The sequence below is a fragment of the Neofelis nebulosa genome, chromosome X (genome assembly GCF_028018385.1).
Source record: "Neofelis nebulosa isolate mNeoNeb1 chromosome X, mNeoNeb1.pri, whole genome shotgun sequence".
Taxonomy (NCBI): domain Eukaryota; kingdom Metazoa; phylum Chordata; class Mammalia; order Carnivora; family Felidae; genus Neofelis; species Neofelis nebulosa.
Window position 1 is genome coordinate 122,498,583 of NC_080800.1, and position 26,846 is coordinate 122,525,428.

A 26,846-nucleotide genomic window follows, 5' to 3' on the forward strand; every position below is an offset into this window, starting at 1 on the left:
AAAATTGAGACTCTGTATCACTTTTCACATCCGCCCAGTCTTTCCATCTGTCTCAGGTATACGTACCTGAAGCACAGAAGCCACAAACAGTAGTGTCATCAGTGAATATTAACGACCAGTGCATCTGCTTTTCCATGTATGTGCAGATGTAGCGTCCATATGCATCTAGTCTCCTTTCAGTGTAATATAAAAATGTAGTTACGTGAAAATCAATGAGCTTTCGAATGTCTTGATGCCAGCCTGGTGGACGCTGAACCAGAAGTGCCAGTTTACCACTCCCACAAAAAGCCATGAGGCCTCTGAGCTTGAAGGACCCCGACATAGAGTCCTCCGTCATCTGAGATGGCTGCCATGGCATATGTATCTGGGCAAATATCTTCGCCGGTATAGAGAAATTGTTGTTATAAAATAGTCCTTTTCCATATGAAATTTGCGTGTGTGCACACACACCAATGTAATATTTGTATTCACATTTAAAACTGCTGACTTTGTTAGAAATAAGCCATCTAGTCTCAACAATAATTATACTATCCTATTTTTCACACCTTATGTAGGCAGCTGTCTTTGTACAGGGCCTGGTATATCGGCACAAAGAATCAGGTGCTTCATACAGTTGTGGTTATGACAATGGTACCGCTCACAAGAATCTGCAAAGTCATTTCTACAAGAACTAAAAGCAGCTAGGGAAACCTGATAAGTATGGTTACTTCTTCACCTAGAAATGGATTGTCCTTCTTAAGAAAATCACTGGAGTGTCCCATGATAGTCTCCCATGACTGACTACCCATTGCCTCTTCTTTGGCCATTCGTTCTCTTTGCGAATGGCTTCAAAGCCAGAATACTAGTATATTTTTGCCCTAGCCTAGGAGTTAAGATACGTGGTTCATAGTGCTAAAACTGCAGTGGGTTTTCTGTGGCGTTGGGCAAATTATGAAACCTCTAGAGTCCATAAAGTAAGTGCATTTGACTAGATGATCTATAGGGCTTCTTCCAGCTCCCAACGTGTTTTCAGTTTTGTGCTCTCTGCGTCCCCTGTATTCCACATTTGCATGAAGGCTTATTTATTGAGTCAGTGGATGGCTGAGCGTGGACAGAGGACATGTTTATGTAACTTACATGATCATGGCTGAATGAAGCCATTTCCAGTCCAATGTGCCAGGACTGACATCAACGCCATGTGTGCAGTTGGATGTGGTGCTTCAGAGTTCTTGTCACATATCTTGGCCGTAGAGATGAGTGGGACCGTCTTGGGCTGACTCCACTGTTTGGTCTGGGCCATCTGGCTTTGGCAGTAGAAACATGGAGTTGGCTTAGGAGTTTTAGAAGGCTCCGATTTTTTTATGTGTTTGGGTTGAATAAAATCCATGATGATTTGTCAACTATTTTCCCCCTATCCATCATAACAATTTTTAGATGTGTAGCTCTCATTAAATTCATCTCAGCAAGCTCTTGGCGGTAAGAATTTTTGATAATTAGAAGATCCTGGATCAAGTAGAAAAGATACACTTTCGTGGACATAAGAAATGTTCACATTTGGCTTCTATTTTTAATTTTTTAATTTTTTTTATTATTTTTGAGACAGACGGAGAGAGGGGGAGAGAGAGAGAGAGGTAGAGAGAGAGGGAGGCAGAGGATCCAAAGCAGGCTCTGAGCTGACAGCAGCGAGCCTGACGCGTGGCTCGAACTCATGAACCATGAGATCGTGACCTGAGCCGAAGTTGGACGCTTAACAGACAGAGCCACCCAGGCGTACTGACTTATATTTTTAAGGTGACCTTTTGCCTTTTGACTAAGGCAGGTATGCATTCATGCACTCAGCAAATTACTGGGAGCACAAGGCTGTGGGGCAGGGGGTATGGGGTACGGTAGCCATGTCATAAATCAGAGATGGCTCCAGTGTTCAGAGAGTTCTCAGTGTAAGGGAAGCAATGAAACATGTGCTCAAAGAGCTAGAATATAAAATGGCTGTGGTGATTGGTGTCATAGAGAAGGGATTGAGACAGACTTCAGATCTCTAAAGGGACCAAGGAGGATTAAAGCACTTTTGGCTGTAGACAGGAGGTGGTTTTCTTGGAGGAGAAGGCATTTGTTGAGCTGCACCTTTGTAGATGAGTACGGTTTAGAAATGAAGGGAAGCGGATAAACAAAATGGGATCTGTCCATACAATGGAATATTATTCAGCCTTAAAAGGGAAGGAAATTCTGACACATGCTACAATAGGGATGAGCCTTGAGGATGTTATGCTAGGTGAAATAAGCCAGTCATGTGTTTTACCACAATTTTTTAAAATTAAAAAGTAAATTATCATAAGGCAAAAAAAAAAAAAAGTAACAAAGGGGAGGTTCTTTCAACTATAAGACTACACATGAACCAAAACAGGACAGTGAAGAAAGTGAGATGTGTTCAGTCTGGCGGAAGTTCCATGGGAATGAGTAGTGGGAGATAGAGTGAAAAGTTGAAGCCAGATCTGGGAGGACATTACATGCCAGCAAAGGAGCTCAGCCTTGGGTTTGCATTTGGATGCGAGGCAGTGAAATGCATTGGAGCTTTGCGTAAGGAGCGCGGGCTGGCCGGCAGCAGATTGAGAGTGGATTGGGGAGGCTAGCTCAGAGGTCAGGGGTCCAACCAGGAGGCTGATGGTCTCGGTCAGAAGCCACGAGGACCTGCACTTTGAGGCTTCAGAGGAGGGAGGGACAGACTTGGGAAACACTGGGGAGATGGAATGAATAGGACTTTGGAATTGATTGGATAAGGGCAATGAAGAGGAAGAAATTAAAGATGAGATACAGCTGTGAAATTCATTTTATTCTGAAGCTCTTTGCAAAAGAGTTTTAGGAACATTGTCATTTTTTGAAAGGAAAGAATTTACAGAACTCCGGTATATAAAGCTGATTGAGCAGAGCAGCTCAGATGGAAGGCAAGGTCGGGAGACACTGGTTCCAGTATTCCTACCCCAGGGATGACCACAGTGCCCTTACTGACATGGAGAAATCCAACCTTGGTGACACGGAAGACCATCTGCCATTAATGGAAAGAGGGGACTGCTTTGGTTATGAAATTGGTTTCAGAGAACTTTGAGGTACTAATGTGCCATCTTGGTGGTAATGATCCAGAGGTGATCACTGCAGGTCTAGAGCTGCAGAGAGAAGGTAAGATCGAGGTTTCCATTTGGCAGTAATCTGCATGTTGTCAAATCTGTGCCAATGCATACACGATTGGCAAATCCTGCCAAGGTCAAGGAAGCAGAGATCTGAGGAATGAACCTTGGTAGATACCAACCTTAGGGAGATACCAACTCAGAAGAGCAGAAGGAGAAAGAGGTCCCATGGCAAAGCATGGCCAGAAATAGAACAGTCAGGATCATCCCACCATTGCCAGGTGGGGAGGGTGGAGTCTACCGTGTGAACAGGGCACGTGGTCTCGTGACACATACTGTCACAGGATTATAAATCTTGCCACCTACTTTCTTCATCTGGATCCCACTCTTTTTGTGGGCAGTGACAGTTCAGAGTGAAACCCAGAAGTCTCTTACCCATTTGGGTTTTGATCTGGTCGAGCTGTTACCATCCCAGAGGCCCTCAGGTGACATAGACACAGACATCAGTCAAGACCTCAGTGAACAAAAGGGCAGCTTCAGTCTTGGTCCCAGGCTACAAGGCCTGGTATGCTGGTATTTGCTGCACTGAATTTGGTATTTTGCAGAGTGACTAAGGTACTTATTTACCCTAGTGAAAGTTCTGGGCTGTTCCCTTATCAAAAGTATACATATCAGGTTCACCTCTCTCTCTCTCTGTCTCGCTGTCTCTCTGTTTGTCTCTCTCTCTCTCTCTTGCTCAGTTCTCTCTCTCCCTGCTCATCTATCTTTCTTTCCCTCCCTTCCCCCTTCCTCCTATCCCCACCCACCTCTCCTACCAGATTTGCCAATGGCTGTCTTCATGGGGTAATGGGGCTTATGTAATCACAGTGCCTGACTAGCTTGGGGTTGGTGTTGTCACAGAGAAGAAGCTGGTGATATACCAGGGTCACGTATTTATCCTGCAGCTGTACGCATTGTTTTCTTTTCTCTTGCCTTGTTTCCTAATGTGCTTGACATTCAAAGTATATCTTTGTCTTTTTTCCCAGGATGGAGACACTCCAAAAAAGACCGCGTCTGCCACCGTCACGGTCACCAACACTGCTATTGCCACTGCCACTGTCACTGCTACTGCCATTGTCACCGCCACTGTCACGGCCACTGCGACCGCCACTGCCACAGCCACTACCACAACCACTACCACAACCATTTCCACCATCACATCTACCATCACTACTGGCCTCATGGACAGCAGTCACCTGGAAATGGCGTCCTGGGCGGCCCTGCCCCTTCTGTCCAGCAGCACCACCAATGTCCGGAGACCCAAGCTCACTTTTGACGACTCGTATGTTGTCCCCCAGTTATCATGGACACGGTGGGGCGGGGGGTGGAGGCTTTACAGCTTTTCTAGCACCTTCCACGTGTCACCCAAAGTAAGACCTTGGCAGTAGCTCCTCCTCCCCACGCACAGCTTTGTCCCCACCAAGAAATGTCTTCGGCCCATTTTAATCATGGAGCTCTGTTACCGTTTCCAAAGACAGGTGCTTAATTCTAGGTTGCTTTGTCCCCCTTTCTTATCTGCGTCCTCAGATGGAACAGTGTGTCAACGGCAGCCAGGTTCGTTTGGGTCTGTGGAATGTTCAGACCATGGAATGCCTGGGTTAGAGGGGCAGTTATTGCCCCTAATGCTCCATTACACATTTCACGTTCCACTTCTGGGGATATTTCCAGGCTGGTTGTCATACGAGGGAGGGCATTCACCTACCCTTTTGAGGGCATTGTATTGGAATGGATTTATAGCGAAATAATCTGTGATACTTCTGGCTGTCGGCAGAAAGATGAAACATTGGTTGCTGAAAGAGCTCGTTTCGTTTGTTTAGGGTTCACAATGCTGATTATTACATGCAAGAGGCTAAGAAGCTAAAGCACAAAGCTGACGCACTGGTAGGTTTTGTTCCTCTTGTTGCTTTCCTCCCACTAAGGTGTTATGCTTTGAAGGGGAACCAAGAAGGCACTTTACATACGAGTCAGAGTTCCTCGCTGCTCTGACACAGGGAGACTGGGGCTGGTCGATTCCTCACAGCATAGTTCCCAAGTCCTTGAGAGAGTGTTGCCCTGCCATCATCCATGTTCTTGCTCTTCCTCCCCTTGCCCTAACTTCAGGAGCTAAATGGCATACGCTATTGCTATCTTTCAAGTGAATTTTCAAATGACTTTTGAAACTGCCCTGGAGAAAGTAGGAACCCCCATTGGTCCCAATAAATCAGGACCAGTGTGGCAGAGAGGTTATAGAAAGCTGGTTAAGTGGCCTCAAAAATGGGCTTTGGGAAACCCGGGTGTGTAGAAAAACCTCCGCCCTGTGCTTCATCGATCACATGTTTCCAGAGTGAGGCGTACAGCCAAGCGAGGACCCTACACAGAGAAGGGAACTTCTGTCATCTGGATTTCTGAGGATGCATGGCCCCACTGCCTCCAAGGGTCTTGGCCACCTAGATCAACCATGAGCTCAGCCTGTTGAGTTGTTCTGACTGCGCCTCCCAACAGGGGGTGTCAACCACGTGTTACAATTCTTTGGGGGCCTTTAAAACAAACATGATGCCCAAGCCATATCCCAGACAAATGGAATCAGAAGTTCTGAGACTGGGACCCTGGTATGGGCATTAACACTCTCCACTGTCCTAGAGAAAGCTCTCAATGGTATCCTCCACCATGGCATTGGGTCCACCCAGGACTTAGAGGACCCACGGTGTTAGGCCCTGGCAGGGCTGTGACTTGTGTCAACACCAGCTGCATCTGACACTTCCCTATTTTCTGTCAGTTCCCCACCATGGTCCAAATTGCTCAGGTATTGTCTACAGCTAACCTTTCTGTGGGGTGAACCGTCCTTTGAAAACTATTGTCCTCTACTCCTGCAAATGAAAAAGACAAAGCAGGCTCGGGTCCAGCTGCACTAGAGATGCTGGGGAGACGGTGCCCGTGACCATTGTATGGGGGGCCGGTGATAATGGAAGGTGTGTCCTCAACTCCGCAGCAGCACAGAAGTGCTCTGGGGTCGACCCTGTCAAAATCAGGGCAAGGGAGCACATAAACGTTCTCTTGACAAGCTGGTCCGTGGGCTCAGGAAGGGTGGGATGTGCAGAAGAGACCATGTGGGTGAGATTTAGAAGAACTGAGAAGCATCACAGCCACAGAGATACATACGTGTGATTAAGAACTAATACTCTGTACCTTCCACTGTCGTCTTTATGTGTACCCCCAAAATCACTCTTGGTCTAAGCCATTTAGAAAAGGCATTTTCATTTGTGGGGATTTCATCCCCCACATGGGGGCAAAAGCCAGTTTTGGGGGGTAAAGTAAAAAAGTCAGACATTGCAATGGTGTGTGACCTGCCCCCCCCCAGGCCACAGTACATAAAGAGATAATGAATATATTTTTGGCATTGAAATTTCAGTGGACCTGTGTAAAAAAAATATCTGAAATAGCTCCCTCAGTAGCCAGAGGTGAGGTAGTAATGATGGAAAAAAGGTGGAGAAACACTCATGTAGAGGAAGATATCTTTGCTAGGCTTATATCTGTGTCAGGGCTAGAAGCCCCTCTGTAGTTCAAGCCCCTCGTTTCATGGATGGGGAAACTGAGGCCCAGGAAGGGGGCGTGACCTGGCCACTGATTGGCACTATGGCCATGTAATTTTCCACGTGGACTTCAGTTTCTTCTCTTGGAAAAAAAGAGAGGTTTGGGCTAGGAGATCTTTAAGCAGCCTTGCAGCTATGGGTTTGTGAATGAAAAGTCACTTTGAAAACTCAGGATGTAAAGATTAATTTCCCCATGGGAGAGTCAGTTGGAGCTGGATTACCTAAGGAAATAATGTTGTAAGGCAAGAGAAGAAGGAGATAGTTTGCATATACACACACAGGTTTTCATCAAACCACTTTGAATTTGGTTGAAACCAGTATTTTCCCACAACAGCTTACAGTAAGGAAACCACAGAATTCCTGCGGTATGTAAAAGCCGAAGAACATTTGTTATAGAGTCACTTACAACAAGCGATTGTACTTAATCCTTTGCTAGAGACAGCCTCTCTGCCATTTTGAGAATTGAAACCTTCACAGTCGCAAGAAAATATTTTGATAAAAGGTATACAAGAAAATTAAAATAACTAAGTCTGCATTATACCGGTTCTTTTCCATAAAATTCCATATTAGTGGAATTCTTACATGCCGCTATCAAAAATTGAAAACATTAAACACTGTTATAAAATACTCACTATAAAAGTGTCATATATAATATTCATTATACATAAAGAAGAAATCAGTATGTCTAAGTCAGTTTAATCATGACCATTATCAGGGCTAAAACCTTTTGCAATAAAATTTTACTAAACTAAAATATTTAGTAGTGCTATATTTTTTGGCTTTTTGACACGCTGTTTCAGACCATCATTTACAATGAAAGTGATGTGATTATTGTCAACAGTCGCACTGAAGCCTCACATTTGTCATGACAATAGCGTCAATTTGTTTCCCTTCTCCTGGGGTGGGGGTCAACGTGCTCCCAAAGAGTTCCAAGCACAGACTGTACGTGGACTTGGTCCAGGAGCCTTACCAAAAGCAGAGTTCATTGCAAGCTCTGTCCATAGGACCCTGCAATGACCAGGCTAGTCCATTCACTGCATAGAAACTAGCCAAGGCAGTGATTTGCATGCCGGGCCACTAAAAAATACTGACGACAACAGTACCACAAATATATGATAACACCACCACGACACGCGCGCCACCTTGGCCGCCTTTTCTCTTCTCAACCAGCGCCAGTGTCATGACAATAGAACCTTAAATCAGCTGCGTCATTGTCGATACAAAGTCACACATCAACTCCCCTTTCCATCGCGGGGCCTGTCCTGTGCCTTGGGGAATGTGTGGCAGTCTCTCCGGCCTCGTGCTCATGACCAGAAATATCTCTGGACGTTGCCAAATGTTCCCGGGGGTGGGGGGTGGAAAATTGCCCCAGGTTGAGATCCACTCCTTTATAAGAGGGAGAAGAGAGGCAATATCATGCTCACGAGCGATCTTCCTATTTCAGTTTGAGAAATTTGGCAAAGCCGTGAATTACGCCGACGCAGCCCTGTCGTTCACCGAATGTGGCAACGCGATGGAGCGCGACCCTCTGGAAGCCAAGTCTCCATACACCATGTACTCTGAGACCGTGGAGCTCCTCAGGTTCATGGCCTTTCCAAAGCCATCTTCCTAAGCTCGTCTCCCTCATAATTAGAATCTGCTGTGTTTTCCAAAAATATCATTTCCTCCTCCTAATGGTTTGTCCCGTGCATCTTCTTCTTAGAAGCCATCATAATTAGTTCTTACCATTTGATTAACGTCATGGAAAATTTATAGTTGATGGACACTGCCTTGATAAATGACCCCCTTCAGAGGTTATAATGTGAGTGTTATAATTTGCAACATTCATAAAATTAAAATGGAAACATGGTGGGTGGAAGTGAAGTGTAATAATTTTACCATTTGACATTGACACTTGCCTTTCCAAAGCGCAATTCAAGAAAGGTGGCACTATCGGGACTCCTGTTATAAACCATGTTTTCTAAGTATTTCTGCCTCAGTTATTAAAAAGGGGCCATGATTACGGGCGCCTGGGTGGCTCAGGCGGTTAAACGTCCATCTTAGGTCAGGTCGTGATTTCGCGGTTTGTGAGTTGGAGCCCCCGCATCGGCTCTGTGCTGGCAGCTCAGAGCCTTGAGCCTGTTTCGGATTCTGTGTCTCCCTCTCTCTCTGCCCCTCCCCTGCTCACGCTCTGTCTCTCTCTCTCAAGAATAAAATAAACATTTAAAAAAACTGTAAAAAGGAGGGGCTACAGAGTTGACATTTAAGGCCACAGGTGCACAGTAAACTTCCCATGTGTCTGGAATTTCAGGGAAACAGACAAGGTGGTAGCAGGGGGAGGGCCTCTTGTTGGTCTCTATGGAGGAGAATTTGTGGGTAATCAGAAAAATTCCTGGAAGAAGGAGAAAGAAAAGAAAGGCCCATTGTGGTATTTTCCGGTAACCTGCAGATATTTGTAAAATAATTTAATCCACTTCTGAATAGTGGGAAAGCACCATCATTTGCTGGATGGAGTAAATAATTGCCTTTGAGATTGAGTGATCCATTCTTTACCTGATAGGTCCTTATTTCCGGGTCACCTCTGGCTCCATTAATTGATTATGCTGGGCCTAGTTTTTACTATGTTGCATGTGTCTGCATAAACGGTTACAAATCTGAGGCCCTTGTAATTAAACCTTCACACAAACACTGGACACGTTTAGCATGCATATTTTCCCAGAAAAGCACTCCAAAAGATCAAAAGAGTGTGGACTATTCTAAAGAAAAAAAAAACTATGCTTGCATAGAATCAGACGATTAAGTTAAAGCCACAAAAGTAAGGAGATTATGAGGACAGCAGCCTCACCTTGCCAGGCCAGGCAGCCACCTTCCAATTTTCTGTGTTCAGAGAAGCATGTGAAGTATCTCTCGGACTTACTTTATGCTCTGTGAAAGCCACCACTGCCATTCTGTAGCTTTTTAAGGGGAAATTGATTTCTCAGTGTATTCGAGGCTGCCAGTGATTTTTCCAAGATGCACAAGATGAAAATTCTCACAAAACTTATAAGGGTTAAAAATTGACGGGCAGGGCACTGGGGTGGCTCAGTCAGTTAAGCTTCTGACTCTTGGTTTCATCTCAGGTCGTGATCTCACGGTTCATGAGTTCAAGCCCTGCATCGGACTCTGCTGACAGCGGAGTCTGCTTGGGATTCTCTCTCTCTCCCTCTTTCTCTGCCCATCCCCCACTTGTGCACATTCTCTCTCTCTCTCTCTCTCTCTGTCTCACTCCCCCCCCCTCCAAAATAAATAAACAAACATAAAAAATTGAGGGGCGGGACACCTGGGTGGCTCAGTTGGTTAAGCGTCTGACTCTTGATCTCGGCTCAGGTCGCGATCTCAAGGGTTTGTGAGATCAATCCCCGCATCAGGCTCTGTACTGACTGCACAGAGCCTGCTTGGGATTCTCTGTCTGTCTCTCTCTCTCTCTCTCTCTCTCTCTCTGTGTTCCTCCCCCCATCTCAAAATAAATAAACTTTTAAAAAATTGAGGGGCAATATTAGTGAAGAAACATGGAGAAAATTCATGTTCTCTATCCTTCCAAAAATGCAGACTTTAAAAAAGGCACTTTTTAAATTAACAAGAAAATATAAAAATGCTAATACCTAGTGTTAACACAAACACACACACACACACACACACACACACACACTCACACACACTAATGGTGACCTAGGCCTCTCCTTTGCTGGAAACCTCTACAAATGAGCATTCATACCTTTTCAGCCAGTAATTCAACTTCTGGAAATTTGAATTTCCTGTACTGAAGGAAATAATTGCAAGAGTAGAGCAAGTTATCTGTATGGTTTTCAGTTTGGCATATATTATAGTACACAATTAGAAGCAAACCAAATAATCAATCACAGAAGAGTAAGTAATTACACTGTAGTACACTCAACAGAATTCTTTGCAGCCATTGAATTGCAACAATGACGGAGACTATGTAGCTGCATGAAAATGTTTATAATACAATGTTAAAGTAAAAACGAGCTGCAGAATTATATACACACAACATTTCTGACCATGAAAAGCATGTTTCTGCTTGTGGACTAACCTGGAAGGGAAATGAGATCATAGCTGCAGTAGGGTGAAATTATGGGTGTTTTCTATCTCACTCTATTTTTCTTTCTAACTCATTTTCTTTTAGGAAAAAAAAACATGCTGTCTTAAAAATATAAAAGCAGAACATATCTTGTTCTTGGTAAAAATGCAATGTGAATCTTTGAGTAATATTTATTTCCATTAGAAAACAAGTCTTTTTCCATAATTATGTAGCAAAAAATATTTTTTTCCAAGCACAGCTGTTGTTGTCTTCTCATTATGTGATAGTTTGTTCCCCCCAGGAGTATATCTCAGTAGAACCTGGTGAAAGTCAATGGAGAATGTATGCACGTTTTTTGTTTTTTAAGTTTATTCATTTATTTTGGGCAGGGGGTGTGAGTGCATGAGTGGGGGAGGGACAGAGAGAGAGATTGAGAGAGAGAGAGAGAGAGAGAGAGAGAGAGAGAATCCCAAGCAGGCTCCATGCTGTCAGCATGGAGCCCAACATGGGACTCGAACTCATGACCATGACATCATGACCTGAGCTGAAACCAAGAGTCAGACAGATGCTTAAGTGACTAAGCCACCCAGGCACCCCTGAACATTTAAAGTCAATATTTTTAGTTTATTTTTGAGTGAATTGTAGATTCCTGTGCAGTTGTGAGAAATGATACCATAAGTTCCTGTGGCCCCACTCTCCCGTTTCCCCCAACACCGATAAAATCCATGGATTTTGTTCAGATCGCCCCAGTTTTACACGCACCTCTTTGTGTGCCCTCTCTCTACATGGACAGTTTTTATATTTTCTGTAAAGCGTGTGTGTGTCTAATTGTTTGGTTTTTTTTGAGAGAGAGAGAAAGAGAGAGAGAGAGAGAGAGAGAAATTTCAGTTGAGAATAAAATGGGCTAAAGCAACTAGGTCTTTGAAAGTAGTTGCAATTATGGAGAGACTGTAATATGAACATAGTTTTTAGTAGCATAATATTGTGTTGCAGAGATTTTTATTACTCTCTCTCCGACAGTATGCTGGCCACAGAGAGAGAGCCCAGTTTTCTTCCTCCAAGTAATTATAGTTGCTCTGAGCCCTGGGAGTCTGCAATAGAAATGTATTTGTGCAAACAAGTGGGGCATCACAATGAGTTGACATTTCAGCGATCCAACTGTCAAAGACAGTTTGATTTATTACATAATAAAACTCCTTTTGCTTAATATGGCAATGACAGAAGGGACCCACATCACGTGCTCAGGTCCTTTTGTTGGAAAATGTTCCCTCAGCAGAAGTGGAGCGGTAGCCAGGAGAGCAGGGTGATAACAGCATGCCGACGGGGCGCCGAGTCTTGGGGGGCAAGCCCAGGGGTGCTGGTGCTCTGGAGAGGCTGTCGAAAACAGGGAGTCCATGGTACAGGCTCCCCATCACCTTCTCGTAAATGAGAACTAGTCCACGCTGCCTGCACACTTTCAGCTTCCTTCTGCAACACTGAACTCCATTACTCATTCCTCCACAGGTACCTGTGAAATTGCATTAAAGCTCAGACAATGATTTTATGCAATGAATTGATTTTCAAGAGTCTAAATGCCCAGAATGGGATGTGCTCAGCTAGAAGAAAAAAAAAATGAGGGCTGCTCAACCTTTGATCACTCCAGTGTGGAACAGTAACAATTAAAGAGAATGGAAAGACAAAATATACCAGCACCATAAATTAAGGGCACTTAGACCTTCAAATGCTGTGAAATCGACCTTCCTTTAAAGCAAAACAAAACAAAACCACTTTCTATAAGAATATATTCAAAAGCCGAGCCATTAGAAAACACCTCTTTCACTGTGTGATTGTGGGCTCCCCATGCCCGTGTCACACAGAGTCGTGTATTATTTACCTCGTCTGTCATAAAGTCAGCTGAGACTGACATTTGTGGCCACCTCTCGTGGCAAGCCAGGAATGTCTTTAGCTAGAGTGGTCCTAGAAACAACCTTTTGCCAGCACTTGTTTTATTTTGTTAAGTTTTTATTTAAATTCCAGTTAGCGGGCACGTGGGTGGCTCAGTTAGTTAAGCATCCAACTTCAGCTGAGGTCACCATCTCACAGTTCGCGAGTTCGAGCCCCACATCGGGCTCTGTGCTGACAGCTCAGAGCCTGGAGCCTGCTTCACGTTCTGTGTCTCCCTGTCTCTCTGCCCCTTAATAAATTGCAGTTAATAAACCTACAATGTCCTATTAGTTTCAGGTGCACAGTATAGTGATCCAACACTTCCATACGTCACCCTGTGCTCATCACAAGTGCCCTCCTCAATCCCCCGTCACCTCTTCCACGCATCTCCCCATTCCTCCCCATCACTTTGTCCTTTAGAGTGAAGAGTGTTTCTCGGTTTGTCTCTCTCTCTCTCTTTTTTTTTCCTCCCTTGGCTTGTTTGTTTTGTTTCTTAAATTCCACATACAAGTGAATTTGTCTGTCTCTGACTTACTTCACTAAGCATTATGCTCTCCAGCTCCATCCATGTCCCGGCAAATGGCAAGATTTCGTTCTTTCTTATGCCTTTGCCGGTGTTTAGCAGACCTTCCACGGCCCTGCCCTGGCACACGGGCTCCCGCTTCAGCTGACCTCTCCAGAGCTCCCTTCTGTAGGTCACTCTGTCCATCGTCGTTTTGCACGTGTCCAGGAAAGCGTGCTCTCGCCCGTGCTTTCGTTCTCCCACCCAGAGCAAATGTGGCACCGAGGCATGGGAGTTTCTGACGGGTCACACAGATGGCACTCGAGCTTGTCCTTTCTCTCCAAAGGTACGCGATGAGACTGAAGAACTTTGCAAGCCCCTTGGCTTCGGACGGGGACAAAAAGCTGGCAGTATTATGGTAAGTCTCATGGAGGCTATGAAACAGCTGAAATGTCACAGAAGGATTTGAAAACTCCAGATCGACTTAAGCTGCTTACCCCAGATCATTATTCTTGTTTTCCATTAAACTATTAAAGGATAGCTAATGGATTTCTTCAGTCGCTGACTAAACATTTACTCTCCTAATTTATAGCCTTATCAAGATGGGATTTTAATGCTTACCCCTTCTCTTTTGAAAATTTTTCTTTTTGCACTGGTGTTCCTCAAGAACCGTAGGAGGGGAACCGCAAACTATGAATCAGCATTTTGTTGATAACGTGTAGCTTTCATTACGCACCGGCATTAACATAATCCTTCCTCATCACCACAGCTACAGATGTTTATCACTTCTCTACTTGCGGATGTTTAAGCTGAAGAAGGACCATGCCATGAAGTACTCCAGATCACTGATGGAATATTTTAAGGTAATCCTTATTTTGTATAATTTGTAAGTACCGAGTGAATAAAATCACTAATGAGATGTGGCAGGCATGTTATTAAATGTCAAGGTCGTTGCTGCCAAAGGCTTCACCTCGCATGCCCACCAGCCGTGGCCCTCCTGCCTCTGCCTCAGGGCTCAGCAGAGAGCTCAGGTTTGGTCCAAGCAAAATGGCACTTCGCATCTTCCTGGTTGCAGTCAGGGGAACGATGCCTTCTCCCCCACTGTGTGTGGCGGACCCACCAGGGGACACAGGTTGTGACTGTGGCTGTGACCAGTGCCGTGTTAAGTGAACGGCCAGTCCCAAAGTTTCTCAACAGTGAGAGAAGTCACTGCAGCCACCCCGGACTCTGGGGGGATAGCCATTCCCTTTGGCCGTGGAGAGTCTTAGAGTATGGTGGCTGCACTTTAAAACAACTGATTGCTTTGGTTACCCAAATAAATTAGCACACAAAGAAAGAAAGAGAGAGAGAGAGAGAGAGAGAGAGAGAAAGAAAGAAAGAAAGAAAGAGAAACACGTCATCTAGGGAGCTGGAAATTTTAATTGGCAAGCAAAAAGAAAAAAGGTATTTTAACTGCAAAGAGAATGCCAGAATTGGAGAGCGAGCCCAGATAAAAACTACCAGCCTGATGCTTAGTCTGGCCTCTAAAGTGTCACTGGCTCGATGATCTGTGAAGCTTCTGCTTCATTTGCCCCCCAACACTGACCGTGATTTAGACTTGAGAAGGCTCAAGGTTCCTGTTGGTCCAGCCATAAAAGGGAAGGATGATTTTATTATTATTATTGTTGTTATTATTATTATTATTTCTGCCAAGTGCATGAGACTGCTTGACTAAATTGCACCAAAGAAGTTATTTGAAATGAATCCAGTCATGGCCTCACATGTGTCACCCGAGTCCCATGAGTGACATCGCACAGCTGTGTGAGGACGCTGACTAGGGTGGGGAAGAGGGCAAGCTCGCCAAGGCCTCACCGTGCCGTGGAGCTGGTGCTCACGTAGCTGAACGGGTGGCACACGACAGCTGCCCATCCCTTCCTGTGTCCACGGGTCTCCAGCCGTGCTCTAGAAAGGCGGTTGTCGAACCTGAGTGGGCATTTAGATGCCCTGGAGGGCTTGTGAGAGCACAGTTCTGGGTCCCATCCCCCCAAGTGTGATACCAAACAGATGTTAAATAAGTCGCTCTTCCGGCAGCGTGTTGAGCTTCTTTTAGATTAAAACCTGGAGTCTCCAGAGAAGTATTGCGTGCTCACTGGGCTCCTGAAAATGCCCACCCTGCCCAGCACCCCATTTGCAAAGGGGGCTGGGCCGGAACCCAGGAGGCAATGGAAGAGCGTAGGCTCGGTCTTGACGCTGCAAAGGCAGGCCTGGGTCGGGTTCAGTGCCCCCAGGGGTCCTGGTCCTGTGCCCCTTGGGCTCTGACCTGGGGAGGTCATTCTAATGAGCCGGACCACTGTCCTGAGGCAGTGGTGCTGAGAGCTGTGCAAGTGTGTGCTCCGCCAAATGCAGAAGGCCCGGTTTTGAGACCAGCCTGGTCCCGTTCAGAGAGAAGGATGCTTTAGTGTCCCAAGGCAGCGCGGCCCTGGGCCAGTTGCATTGCCAAACAGGGATTGGCCTGTCAAGATAGCAAATCAAGGTGATTCGCAACCGAATCGACCACACAACGCCGCTGCTGCCTCCCGGCACCTTCCTGGGATGGCAGAAATTACGGGCCACCTCGCCTCCCGGGGAACAAGTTTGCCAGGGGAGCTACAGGAGAAAAGCTTGCCAGCACTCTGAAGAGCTTGTTTTGCAGAATAAATTTCAGATGAGGATAATTAAACCACTTCTTGGAGAACTGAGTCTGATTTCACTGGGCCTTTTAGTGTATACGATCTTTCATCAAGTGACTTTCATGGTCCTGATTGGAGCCCACTAATTATCCTAACCAGCTATTTTCATCGAGTGTGTGTCATAGTGTGCATTCCCGAAATGCTGCAATCAATATTAATGTTCTCTAAATCACACTTCCATCTGTTTCTGAATTAATAAAACACAAAATAGATGTCCTTACGTCCCTCTCTCTCTCTCTCTTTTGTAGCAAAATGCTTCAAAAGTCGCTCAGATACCGTCTCCCTGGGTAGGCAATGGAAAGTAAGTATCTCATGAAAATTGCTTTTTCAGAAACTCAGGGGACTTAATAGACCCCAGATATTTGGTATTGACAGCTCAGGAGCACAGGTCAATTCTGAGACTAGAGTAATTTTGGTGCCCACGAAATTCTAGTCAGCTTTCAGCTAACGGCCAGACAGAAAAGTTCAACATGGTGGCATTCCAAATTTCTTTAACTGTGTGATCTTGAAGCCAAATTATGGCCATAAAAATATCTGTTAATGAGATGGCAAGCACCATGCCATTTCAAGAGAGGCAGGGTAAAGTTAACTCCGCGGCAGTGATTTTCCAATGATTCACTCAGTAATGAAAGACCAATGAAATATTCATTGATGTATAGTAAGTGCTGTTTAATAAAACCAAAGGCATAATAGTGCTGAGAACATGAAGGCACTTAGTCAGCCAATTATCTGAGCCTTCGTGGTGATTTTTATATTAATACTAAAACAACCTGACCTAAAATACATAAAACCACCTGCTATACCGCTGGCGTAAGGCTCGATGGACTCACCCACTCCCTCGGGGCCGCCCGGTCTCCCTGCAGCAGGTGGGAGTCAGAACCTCCTGGAGCGGGTCCCGGGCCCCTCCCACTGTCCAGAGCTCCCTGTGGGCTGAGTGGCCCCTCCCCCTCACTGGCCGTGTTTCCCTCTATCTGAGATGAAAGGGCTGGACCCAACAGCCTCCGAGGCCCCTGTGAACACAGGTACCTTCTAAGAGGGAGGTTTTGAGCATCCGTCTAGGACCTGGCCACACGGCTGCCTTTCTGTGCTTGACCATCAGTGTTTCCTCTGATTCCCGGACCTCCCTCGCCGCCACAGACCCACCTCCCACCCGCAGCAGGAGGGGAAACTCCACGACTGCGGACACAGGCTTCCACAAAGAGCCGCTCTTTCCCATTTTTCATCATCTCCAAATTCTCGTATCTCTGATCCATACGTTTCTTCCAGAGTAAAATAGTCTCCTCTCCTCTGCCACTTTATAAATGTCCACAAAGCGCACTCCCAGAGCGGTGGGACGTGAGCTCTGCTCTGAGATCGTTCACACATTCAGAGGGAGGGAACAGACCCATTAAAACCTGCACGTTAACTCAATTACTGTATTGGAAGTATCCTTTAAATTGTTGATTAAGTCTTACTTTTATGTCGAACAACAAAAGCAAAAGAATGCTTCTGTCTGGAAGTTTGGAAAATAAAAATAACCACAAAGGCCCAGAGAAAGCTATTTTCTCTGAGCACAGGGTAAAGCAAGGGCAAGTTCAGGTAAGCAGCCATTAAAGGATTTCTGGGGAAAAACAATTTTTTTAATTCTGAAACGAAAGAACTCAAACACATCCTAAGCTTGTGAAGTCACATTAAAAGCCTCCTGAAAGGATGTTTTAAGCAGCTTCTGTCTGAAGAGAGCACGCTCCCTTTCGTAGGCCATAGAGATTTTGAGTGAGGCAACTCAAAATGGTCACCCAGGGGTTACGTCCTATTCATTCAGCACTTGGGGTGCGTCTCCGTATGAGGGGCTGGGGACACAGCTGAATTCGATGTAATGCGTGCAGTCCGGGAGCGCACGGTGCAGCGCAGGAAGGTGACAGGTGGGAAGAAAGTTCTGTGAAAGCCCAGGGGAGAAAGAGCTTGGACCTCCCTACATGGTCAGGGAAGGCTTCTCGTATGCAAGCAAGACCACAGCCTGGCTTCCTCAGTGAAGGACGGTGGCTGGCACCACACAGGGACTCCCGGGGCACCTTCCGGAAGCGGCAACCCCTGACCTTGAAGGCTGGGGGAGAAAATTGCAAGGAAGCGGTTGGAGGAAGGAGAAGAAAAATCTGCTTGCTACTGAGCGTGGCATGGCAAACTTTTGCTGAGGCTGAGAGGTAATATCTGAGCGCACAGATACTTTAACAAGCGTTGGCTGCTGCCGTTGCCACAGTATTTGGTGTCGCGGTTACCATTTGAGTCGGAAAGCACACACTGTCGCACCCCTGGAGCACCCACCGCCGTTGGGGGACACTTCACTGGAGGCACCTACCCTCAGTTGTCAGAAAGGAATGGGTCTGCCCCCCCCAGACTATTTGCTGTCTCCGCTAAAGGGCCATTCATTCTTCATTCACCTGGTAAATAGTGTTCACTGAGTGCGTACTATGGATGGGACGCCCTGCCAGGCACTTGATAAACATGATCCCCCTTCCTTGTGCTCTACGTTTTTCTACCCTCTCCAGAGCCTCTTACAGGTACTGGATGCTAACTAATGATAGAGGGGTGGTGGGAAGACAGTTCATTCATTTCGTTAACTAGTATTCTTTAAGTACATAGTATGTGCCCCAGGCACTGTTCTAGATGCCGGGCACAGCACTGGGTGACACAGGCAAAGATCCCTGCCCTCCTCGAGGCCACTTTCTGGTGGAGAAAAGCAGGAGAAAATACGCGGCATGCAAAAATGGTGGTAGATGTCATAGAGCAAATGGAAACCAGGAAGGGGCATTAAAAAGCTCGTCTGGGGTGGGGCGGGGAGCAGTACACTGGTCTTGAACAGGGATGTTCAAGAAGGATCGTGGAGAGCAGCCCATGGAGATACCCGGGGAAGTGCATTCCAGGCAGAGGAACAGGAACCACCTTCCGGAGTACGGGGCGCCTGATGCGTCTGAGGAACAGCGGGAGGGTGAGTGTGGCAGACAGGTGGACAGGACTCGTGTGCTAATGGCGGGAGGTGTGCGCCTGCAGGTGCACGCTCATTTGCGTGTGCCATGAACATGTGAAGACAAAGACAGGATCTACAGGTAGACCCACAGAAAGAGAACAGGACAAGGAACCCCAAGCAGGGGGCGAGAGCCGAGTTGGAGTTGGAGGGCCACCCACCCCCTCCCCGGGAGGTCACAGTTCCTTAGGCAGGTTTGAACTCTTTCATTAGTACGGTGCGTCAGGCAGATCCGCTCGGCAGGATGGCACTCCTAGAGCCACCCGGAAGACCAGCCGTGTCCAAAAGCAAACGCATGCACTGGCTCTCCTTGCCTCCTCTACCGGTTATTGACAAGGAAGTAGGAAGTAACGAGCAAAGAAAGCCCCTCATTCAGCACCTCACTGTTATCAACTAAAAAGTCCTTTTTACTGGGGTGCCTGGGTGGCTCAGTCGGTTAAGTGTCCGACTTCAGCTCAGGTCATGATCTCATGGTTCGTGGGTTCAAGCCCCACGTGAGGCTCTGTGCAGATGGCTCAGTGCCTGGAGCCTGCTTCAGATTCTGTGTCTCCCTCTCTCTGCCCCTTCCCCAGGTGGCGCTCTCTCTCTCTTGCTCTCTCTCTATCGCTCTCAATAATAAATAAACATTTAAAAAAAAGTATTTACTTTTTAAAAGTTTTTTTAATGCTTATTCATCTTTGACAGAGAGAGAGCCAGGGTGCGAGTGGAGGAGGGGCAGAGAGGGAGGGAGACACAGAATCTGAAGCAGGCTCCAGGCTCCGAGCCATGAGCACACAGCCCGATGCAGGGCTTGAAACCATGAACCATGAGGTCATAACTTGAGCTGAAATTGATGCTTAACTGACTGAGCCACCCAGGCTCAGGCGCCCCTAAAAAGTCCTTTTTAAAATGTACAAAGTAAACTGACATGATGTGTTTCCCCTCGTGACTTCTGGACATGATTGGAAATCACTGAATCGGGGCTTTTCTTCCCGTCAAGGAACGGCTCTGCAAGGGGAAGGGGCATGGCCAGAAGCACACGGCCAGGGTTAGAATGCAGGCGTCCTGGGACTCCAGGACGTACTTTGTCCCCAGCACCACACAGTTCCCCTTTCAACATTCGTGACACCTGACAGCCTTGTGATTTTCCTCCAGTGATTACGAATGAGGACATATTCTTTTCTTGCCTTATGTTGTCATTAGTTAACCCTTCTGGGCTTAGGTTCCTTAGCTGGGACGTCTGTCTCCCCACCCCACCCCTCCCTGGAGGATAAATCTTTCTATCAAGAAGGGTCAAAAGATCTCAGAAACTATAAACAGAGCAGGAAACCTTCACTCCGTCTTACAGACAAGTGCACAGCAAGTGTGGGGATCCACTTTCCCCCTCATATTAGAACATACCAGAAGATACACTCTGTTTCCAGAAAATGGACCAAAGCTTTCACGTGGCTCAGCACAGCCTGCATGAGTCTCAAGGCAAGCACATCAGGGTGAGTTGTTCCCAAATTGGCTTAGCAGCGCTCCAGCGTTTTGGTACTTTGTGATGGCCGTCCCCCCAAATCCCGTGTGTAGGCTGCACATCCGCTCTGTGCGTGCGGATAGGAAGGCCGGGGGTGTGCACAGGCCTCGCTCCTGCGTCCAGGAAGCCACCCAGGCCCTGCATGCTATGTGCAGACGGCAGGTGACTCCTTGTTGCTGACGTTAAAGAATTAAACCAAAACTTATATCCCAACATTGGTTCTGCCCGAAGTAGGAACTGTGAAGACTTCTTTTTGTAAACAGCGTGCGGGTGAATGGTCAGCAATTAACAGCCATCCCTGTAGCGTGTCTTCCAGAATCTTAAAGAGATACTCAGAATCTTACTTTTTCCAGCATCCCTAAGACTGCTCCTGGAGGGGGCTTTGAGGAACTGCATTTTGTTTATCGTGGTGAACTGTATTTGGAGCAAATTGTCACGCTGGTTTCCACAAAACACTTTGATAATAGCCCAACACCGCACATCCAATCGTTCCTATGCCAGTAGCCATTCTGGCAGCAGGTAGAGAGATCATTGTAGCTCTGAGCCGTTTCTCTCTCTGAAACATCACAACTCGTGTTAATATATTCAAAGTCAGAGCTACATTGGTGGATAGAATTAATGCCAGAGAAACATTCACCCAGCTCTCTCCGGGATCTGAAAACGAAAGTAGCAGTACATATGGAGTCTGAGATGTCAGTGTTTAACTGAGTTAGAAAAGGAGAAGCGTGGCTCATCCCAGAGCCTGGCACCGTAGCCGCGTGTGGGCTGGTCAGACGAGGCTGGAACGCAGTGATAATAAGTAAACTCTCCACACTGGGTCTCTAGAGCAAACGGACGTGCTGGCAGGAGCTCCAGGGTGTCCTCTGAGGGCCAGCTTCACCACACTTGAGCTTCATACGTGTTCACCGTGCTAACCCTCACAGCGGCAGCGATGTTCCCATGAGGCCTCGGTGTGGTGACGGAGGCCTGGCAGCCTGCTGTCGCTCTTCACGGCCAGCCTAACCGGGCCCATCTCTTCCCCATTCCCCAGGAACACTCCTTCCCCGGTGTCTCTCAACAACGTCTCTCCCATCAACGCGATGGGCAGCTGTAACAACGGCCCGGTCACCATCCCCCAGCGCATTCACCACATGGCCGCCAGCCACGTCAACATCACCAGCAACGTGTTACGGGGCTACGAACACTGGGACATGGCCGACAAACTGACAAGAGAGAACAAAGGTATGCGTGTCTGCTCCCCCCACGTCCGCGGACCACGGTCGAGTCAACCGTGCTCCGAAGGGCTAGAGTTTTCTTCCATGGTAGCCTTATCTTTCTATCTCTCGGGCTTCCAGGGTGTAGATGAGGAGAGGGGGGTTAACTCAGGGCTGACACGGTGACCAGTTTTTTGCTGAGAGACTGAACAAAGACCCTGGGATTTTTTTTTTTCCTCTTTCAAAGCTTAACCTAATCTGAGCTGTGATGTGTTGGCAAATGACTGTTTCAGATTTTCACCCCATGGTAAGGATCAGTGCAGAGAAACCGAGGCCAAGTGAAAAAGAATGATTTGCAAATTAATTAAGATCCTGTTGGCCTCTGTCATCAACTTTAATCTTTTTTTTTTTTTTTTTTTTTTGGAGAGGTGAGGTTGTGTCTGTGGTAACACGTGGGTTTTGCTACAAAACAAACGCGGAGAGGACCCTGCTTCACCAGAGAGTGAGCCAGTGCTCTTTGGCCACTTATTTGGCGTGGCTGATTCTGGCCCAGCAGTCACGATCAAGGTGGGCACAGATGCGGGCCTTTCGGAATCAGACAGCAGAGACCGCCCGGCAGTTTAGAGCAGAGGGACCGTGTGGCCAGGGACTGGGAGTACAGATTGTGAAGCCTGGTGATTTAAGTTAGAATCCCGCCTGGGTCATGCAGTGCTGGGCAACCTCAGGCAAGTTGCTGAAATCCATGAGCCGCTTCCTAGCTTCCATTGCTGTAATGGATATGATGATGTATAAAGCAGCTAGTGTAAAATGGCAGGTACGAGGAAGAGATCCAACAAATATTTATTCTCTTACTCCGTATTATTATGTATCTATATGACTCAAAAATTCTGTGGCTCTCAAAGCACGTTCCGTAACCTGAGACTTCAACCCACAGCCCAGCTACACACTCCCACCGAGCCCTGGGACTATTTACATGTATCGGTTATATTGGTAACCAGGAAGAAATTGGGCAACAATTTCTACATGCCAGGCACTGTGCTGTTCGCTGCATTATTTGTTGCCTCATGTGTCCCTGTTTTGTAGATAAAGAAAAACTGAGACTCGGTGAGGTTAAGAAGCTCACCCATGATATCGCAGCTCTTAGTGTTGGAAGCAGGAATTAGATCTAGAACCGTGTGATTCCAGAGTCTGAACCCTTCACCTTCAGAGAGCTCCTGCCCTCGGTTACCTGAGTAGTGGGCAGTTCTTAACTTCTCTACTTTTCTACACTTATGAAAATCCAAAGACAACTGGTCCAGATGGCCAGGCCCATCCAAGAGTTCTAGAACTGCAAGCGAAAGCATAAGCATCTTAAGGCTTGCCTAGCTTGTCTGCCTCCACTCTTCTCTGTCTTATTTTGTATTGGTAACTGGAGGGCAGTTCGATATTTATGGATTGCCGTCATAATTGCATCCATTTTCAAAATCTGTTAGAAGTAATTCCTTCTTCTAAATTAACTGCAGAACTTTCCAGGAGCGATGTGGTGGCTGTGCTGACGTTCAAGGGAAACGATGCTAATCTTGTCCTTAGCACAGTGTGTCAAGAGTTGTTAAGTTCCCTGCCTGATACTGAATCAAAACGACTCTGCACTCTACCAGCAGAAAGAACATGTTCCCGGCTAATGCTGGCCTCGGGCTCTGCAGTGGATTGGGGAGAAGGCCCAGTTCGGAATCTCCTGTTTGAAGCCTTGAGTTCCACACGCTTGTCATTTTTGAACTGCGTGGAGTCAGAGACCCTTACCCCCTCTGTCTTGTCCACATAGGCCTTTGGTCTAGAACCCTGTTCCCTACCTCCCCAGATGCTTACTTGAAGCACTTATGAAAATGGTGACCTGGGTATCTAGTTAGGAATGCCACGGTGGGCTTTGTACAGAGAACACCCAGGGGGTGTCCTGCCTCACACGCGGCTCACGTTCACTCAACAATGACTAGGTCCTTGAACATTTCCCTTAATATCGTGTTATGTAACAATGTATTTTAGATGGCAAAAATAATGTACTCCTTTATCAGCAGAAGTTACTTGTATTGCATAGTACAGGTTTAAAAGTATCACATAATCAAATGAACGCGTCTAGTCTTTTCCACATACCTTCCACCCCGCTCCAAAGCAGACTGTCTACAACTGCAGTCTCCGTGGTTAGCAGTGTGGTCTCAGCACTGCCCCTTCTCCCAATCAGCTGGAGGGAAATCAGCCGGGTAGTCTTGACATCCACGTCCTTGGGGGTGAGGTGGGAGTTGTGAGGGACAGATATCTGCAGGTCGCCTCCCTTCCCTAAAGGAATTGGTAATAAGACTTACCCCATCAGATGCCTCCTAGACATGTATTTAGTGTTAGATGCCGATGGCTGTAATTGCTGTCCAGGTTCACTGGCTGTGTCTGCATCGTGCCACGAAAAATCGGTAAACTCAGTTCATTTAGACAAAAGGACAGAAGAATACTTTCAACTCAGTAATACATGCAGTGGCAAACAGCTCGATACCCTATCTACCATTGTTCCCTACCATTTTATATGGACCTCCGTCCAAATATAAATTTATAATATCTAAAAATATAAATTGTATATGTGATGTCAAAATAGATTTAAATACATTTTATTTTATCTATGTATTTTGTGTATATTTCAATATATATAAATGTTATGTATCTTTATTATATGAACATATACAAATATGGAGACAAATACATTTTTGTATATAATGTGATGTGTGTGTGTGTGCGTGTGTGTGTGTGTGTGTGTGTGCGTGTGTGTGTGTACCTCACAAACCTCCACAGGATTATAATGTATTTGTAGAATCTGCTATCTGTCTGAGAAAATACATAGTGATTTGAAAAAACTTACCAGGAACCAACAGATTTAAATGGAATTGTGCTTTACTAATCCCAGTAACACATACAAACGTTATTTATGCTTCAGAGTTTTTAGATCTACCTAGAGATTAAAATAATCGTGCCTCCTATACCTGTGGAGCTTTGGGCCCCCAGGAGGTAGTCTGTACATTTTTGTTGAATGAATGAATGAATGAATGAACAACGAATACTTTTACGGCGTCCGTGTGGTTGCGTTGGTGCGTGAAGGCAGCTTATGCGGTCTGGCGCATATTGCTGAGATGATCCTTAAAGGCCTGACCAACGTCTGCTCTGATTTTCAGAATTCTTTGGCGATCTGGACACACTGATGGGGCCCCTGACCCAGCATAGCAGCATGACCAATCTCGTCCGCTACGTTCGCCAGGGACTGTGTTGGCTGCGCATCGATGCCCATTTGTTGTAGTGGGTGCTCCCCCCATGTCCAGCATCACCACCCATCACTCTACCTCTACCAGAGCACCAACGGTCACTGGTGGAACTCCACTCATTTGGGAAAGTTCTCTTTGATTCTGTTTGTTTTTACACTTCTTTTGATACCTGTGAAAAACAGAAGTCATTGTAAGTGGCCACTACAACTTGAGAGCGGTGTATGTTTTATGACTTAGTCATTTTTCAGTATTTTGTATGCATTTCTCAGATCCCACCATCTTTTTGTGTTTGATATGATGACACAGTCCCTACAGTATTGTTTTAAGACCACACTACCCAAAACAAAGAATGGGAAATACTTGTGATGATAACAGGTTCCTGAGAACTGAAATGAGATGTCATATATATATATATATATATATATATATATATGATCTGAGACACAAAGGACCTACAAAGATTCAAATTTTCAGCAATAGCCATTCCCCAAACTCTACTCTTATGTCCAGAAGAGAGCGTATTTCAGAATCCATTGTTAAACTTTTGTGGTTCCCACAGTCTCAGTCTCCAGGTGAGAATTTTCATTGTCAAAACCCACTGGTTAGATGTTGTAGCAGCATCGTAAAATCAAGAGTATTAAGAAAATAGACAAGCGTAGCGATGCCACTCTTCAACAATACCGTGGTGGCATACAACCAGAGCACTTTTCTTGCTGGCATCCATTCCCTGATGCCCTATTTTTAAAATTTTAATGAGATGAAGTGGCAACATTTATTTGTAAAGCGTAAATCCTCACCTGGGATTCTCTTTGTGTAAAGCTCTCCTTTTGAGGGGCAGTTAAGTGGGTGCACACCCTAGGAGCCAAAATACTGCCCTCCAGTTTTAGAGATGAGAGATTAGGAGAGGTCTGGAAATGTCCAGGGAACCCATACCTCTGCCCTTCTGCAGTTGGTAGGCAGGTCCATTCCTGGCAGGATATTTTTATTGTATTTTGCTCACATGTCTGGAAACAGAAGTCAAGTTTATCACTGCCTAGGAGTAAGAATATACAGCTTGCCTCCTAGTGACTTTAAAATCTGGACTTTGCCAATTATAAGCCACATTTTCTATTTTACAGTGTTTCTCTTCCGCCTCCTCTTTCCCCACCTCCTCCCCCTCCCCCTCCTCTTCCCCCTCGTCTTCTTCTTCTTCTTCTTCTTCTTCTCCTCTTTGATCTTTCATTTCCTTTTTCTGGGCTCATTAGCCTTTGACTCAAATACTGAAATCACTGATTTTATTCAAGTCTGTATTAACAGGAATCATTTTCGTGAACATTCCAGAGAAAACTCTCAACTCTCTAAATACTGGCTAGTTTTTTAACAACGGAACAAAATGTGTCTTTGAAAGATCCCTGAAGATTGGGAACAGCTCACCTAATTTGGAGACATTTCTACATCACTTGTAACTATCCCCACCCCTTCTGATCCTCTGCATTCATTTTATGTCCCTAAACATCACAGTGTAAATATCATCTTTGGTGTTCCATCTCACCAGAAGAATCCCCCACACATAGTGCACACTATTCATATGTCGGCTCTTTATACTTACCTGCTGGTATATAATTCCACGTCGCCTTTAATCTGTTGAGTTTATCGAATTCTGTTCACCGAGTGATGACCAGATAAATAATACATAGGCACACGAGAGGTGCAAACTTGTATGATTTTTAAAGCAAGTCTTGTAAGTCTGTGACAGGAACAGCAAGGGATCGCCCTGCACTCTCATCATTGTCAAGGTTGCAAAAGAGCCAGACTTGAGCTCCACCCTGGTCATCTTTGAGTTTAAGACCCTGTGCTTTATAATGAGGTTGTGGAAGTTGTACTCCAATGGCTGAGGCCACGTTGCCAGATGACTGCTGGGAGCGTCCCAGCAGCTGAACCCAGAACTTTCTACGCTCCCGGTGCGGTTGAGCTATACATTCGCAGCATCCGCAACAACACACA

At 46.1% G+C, this 26,846-nt stretch overlaps 1 protein-coding gene across 10 annotated transcripts in view; it reads left to right on the forward strand.

The window, feature by feature from the left end:
• Window positions 1-26,227, forward strand: part of AFF2 (ALF transcription elongation factor 2) — a 455,915-nt gene extending 429,688 nt beyond the window's left edge. For all 10 annotated transcript variants that reach the window (XM_058713753.1, XM_058713755.1, XM_058713757.1 and 7 more), the window contains 8 exons: window positions 4,124-4,419; window positions 4,955-5,018; window positions 8,151-8,287; window positions 13,535-13,606; window positions 13,958-14,051; window positions 16,145-16,197; window positions 21,426-21,616; window positions 24,777-26,227. In XM_058713753.1, the coding sequence (XP_058569736.1) occupies window positions 4,124-4,419; window positions 4,955-5,018; window positions 8,151-8,287; window positions 13,535-13,606; window positions 13,958-14,051; window positions 16,145-16,197; window positions 21,426-21,616; window positions 24,777-24,898 (1,029 nt within the window). In that variant the 3' untranslated portion in view covers window positions 24,899-26,227. The remainder of the gene's footprint in view (window positions 1-4,123; window positions 4,420-4,954; window positions 5,019-8,150; window positions 8,288-13,534; window positions 13,607-13,957; window positions 14,052-16,144; window positions 16,198-21,425; window positions 21,617-24,776) is intronic.
• The last annotated feature ends 619 nt before the right edge of the window (window positions 26,228-26,846 follow it).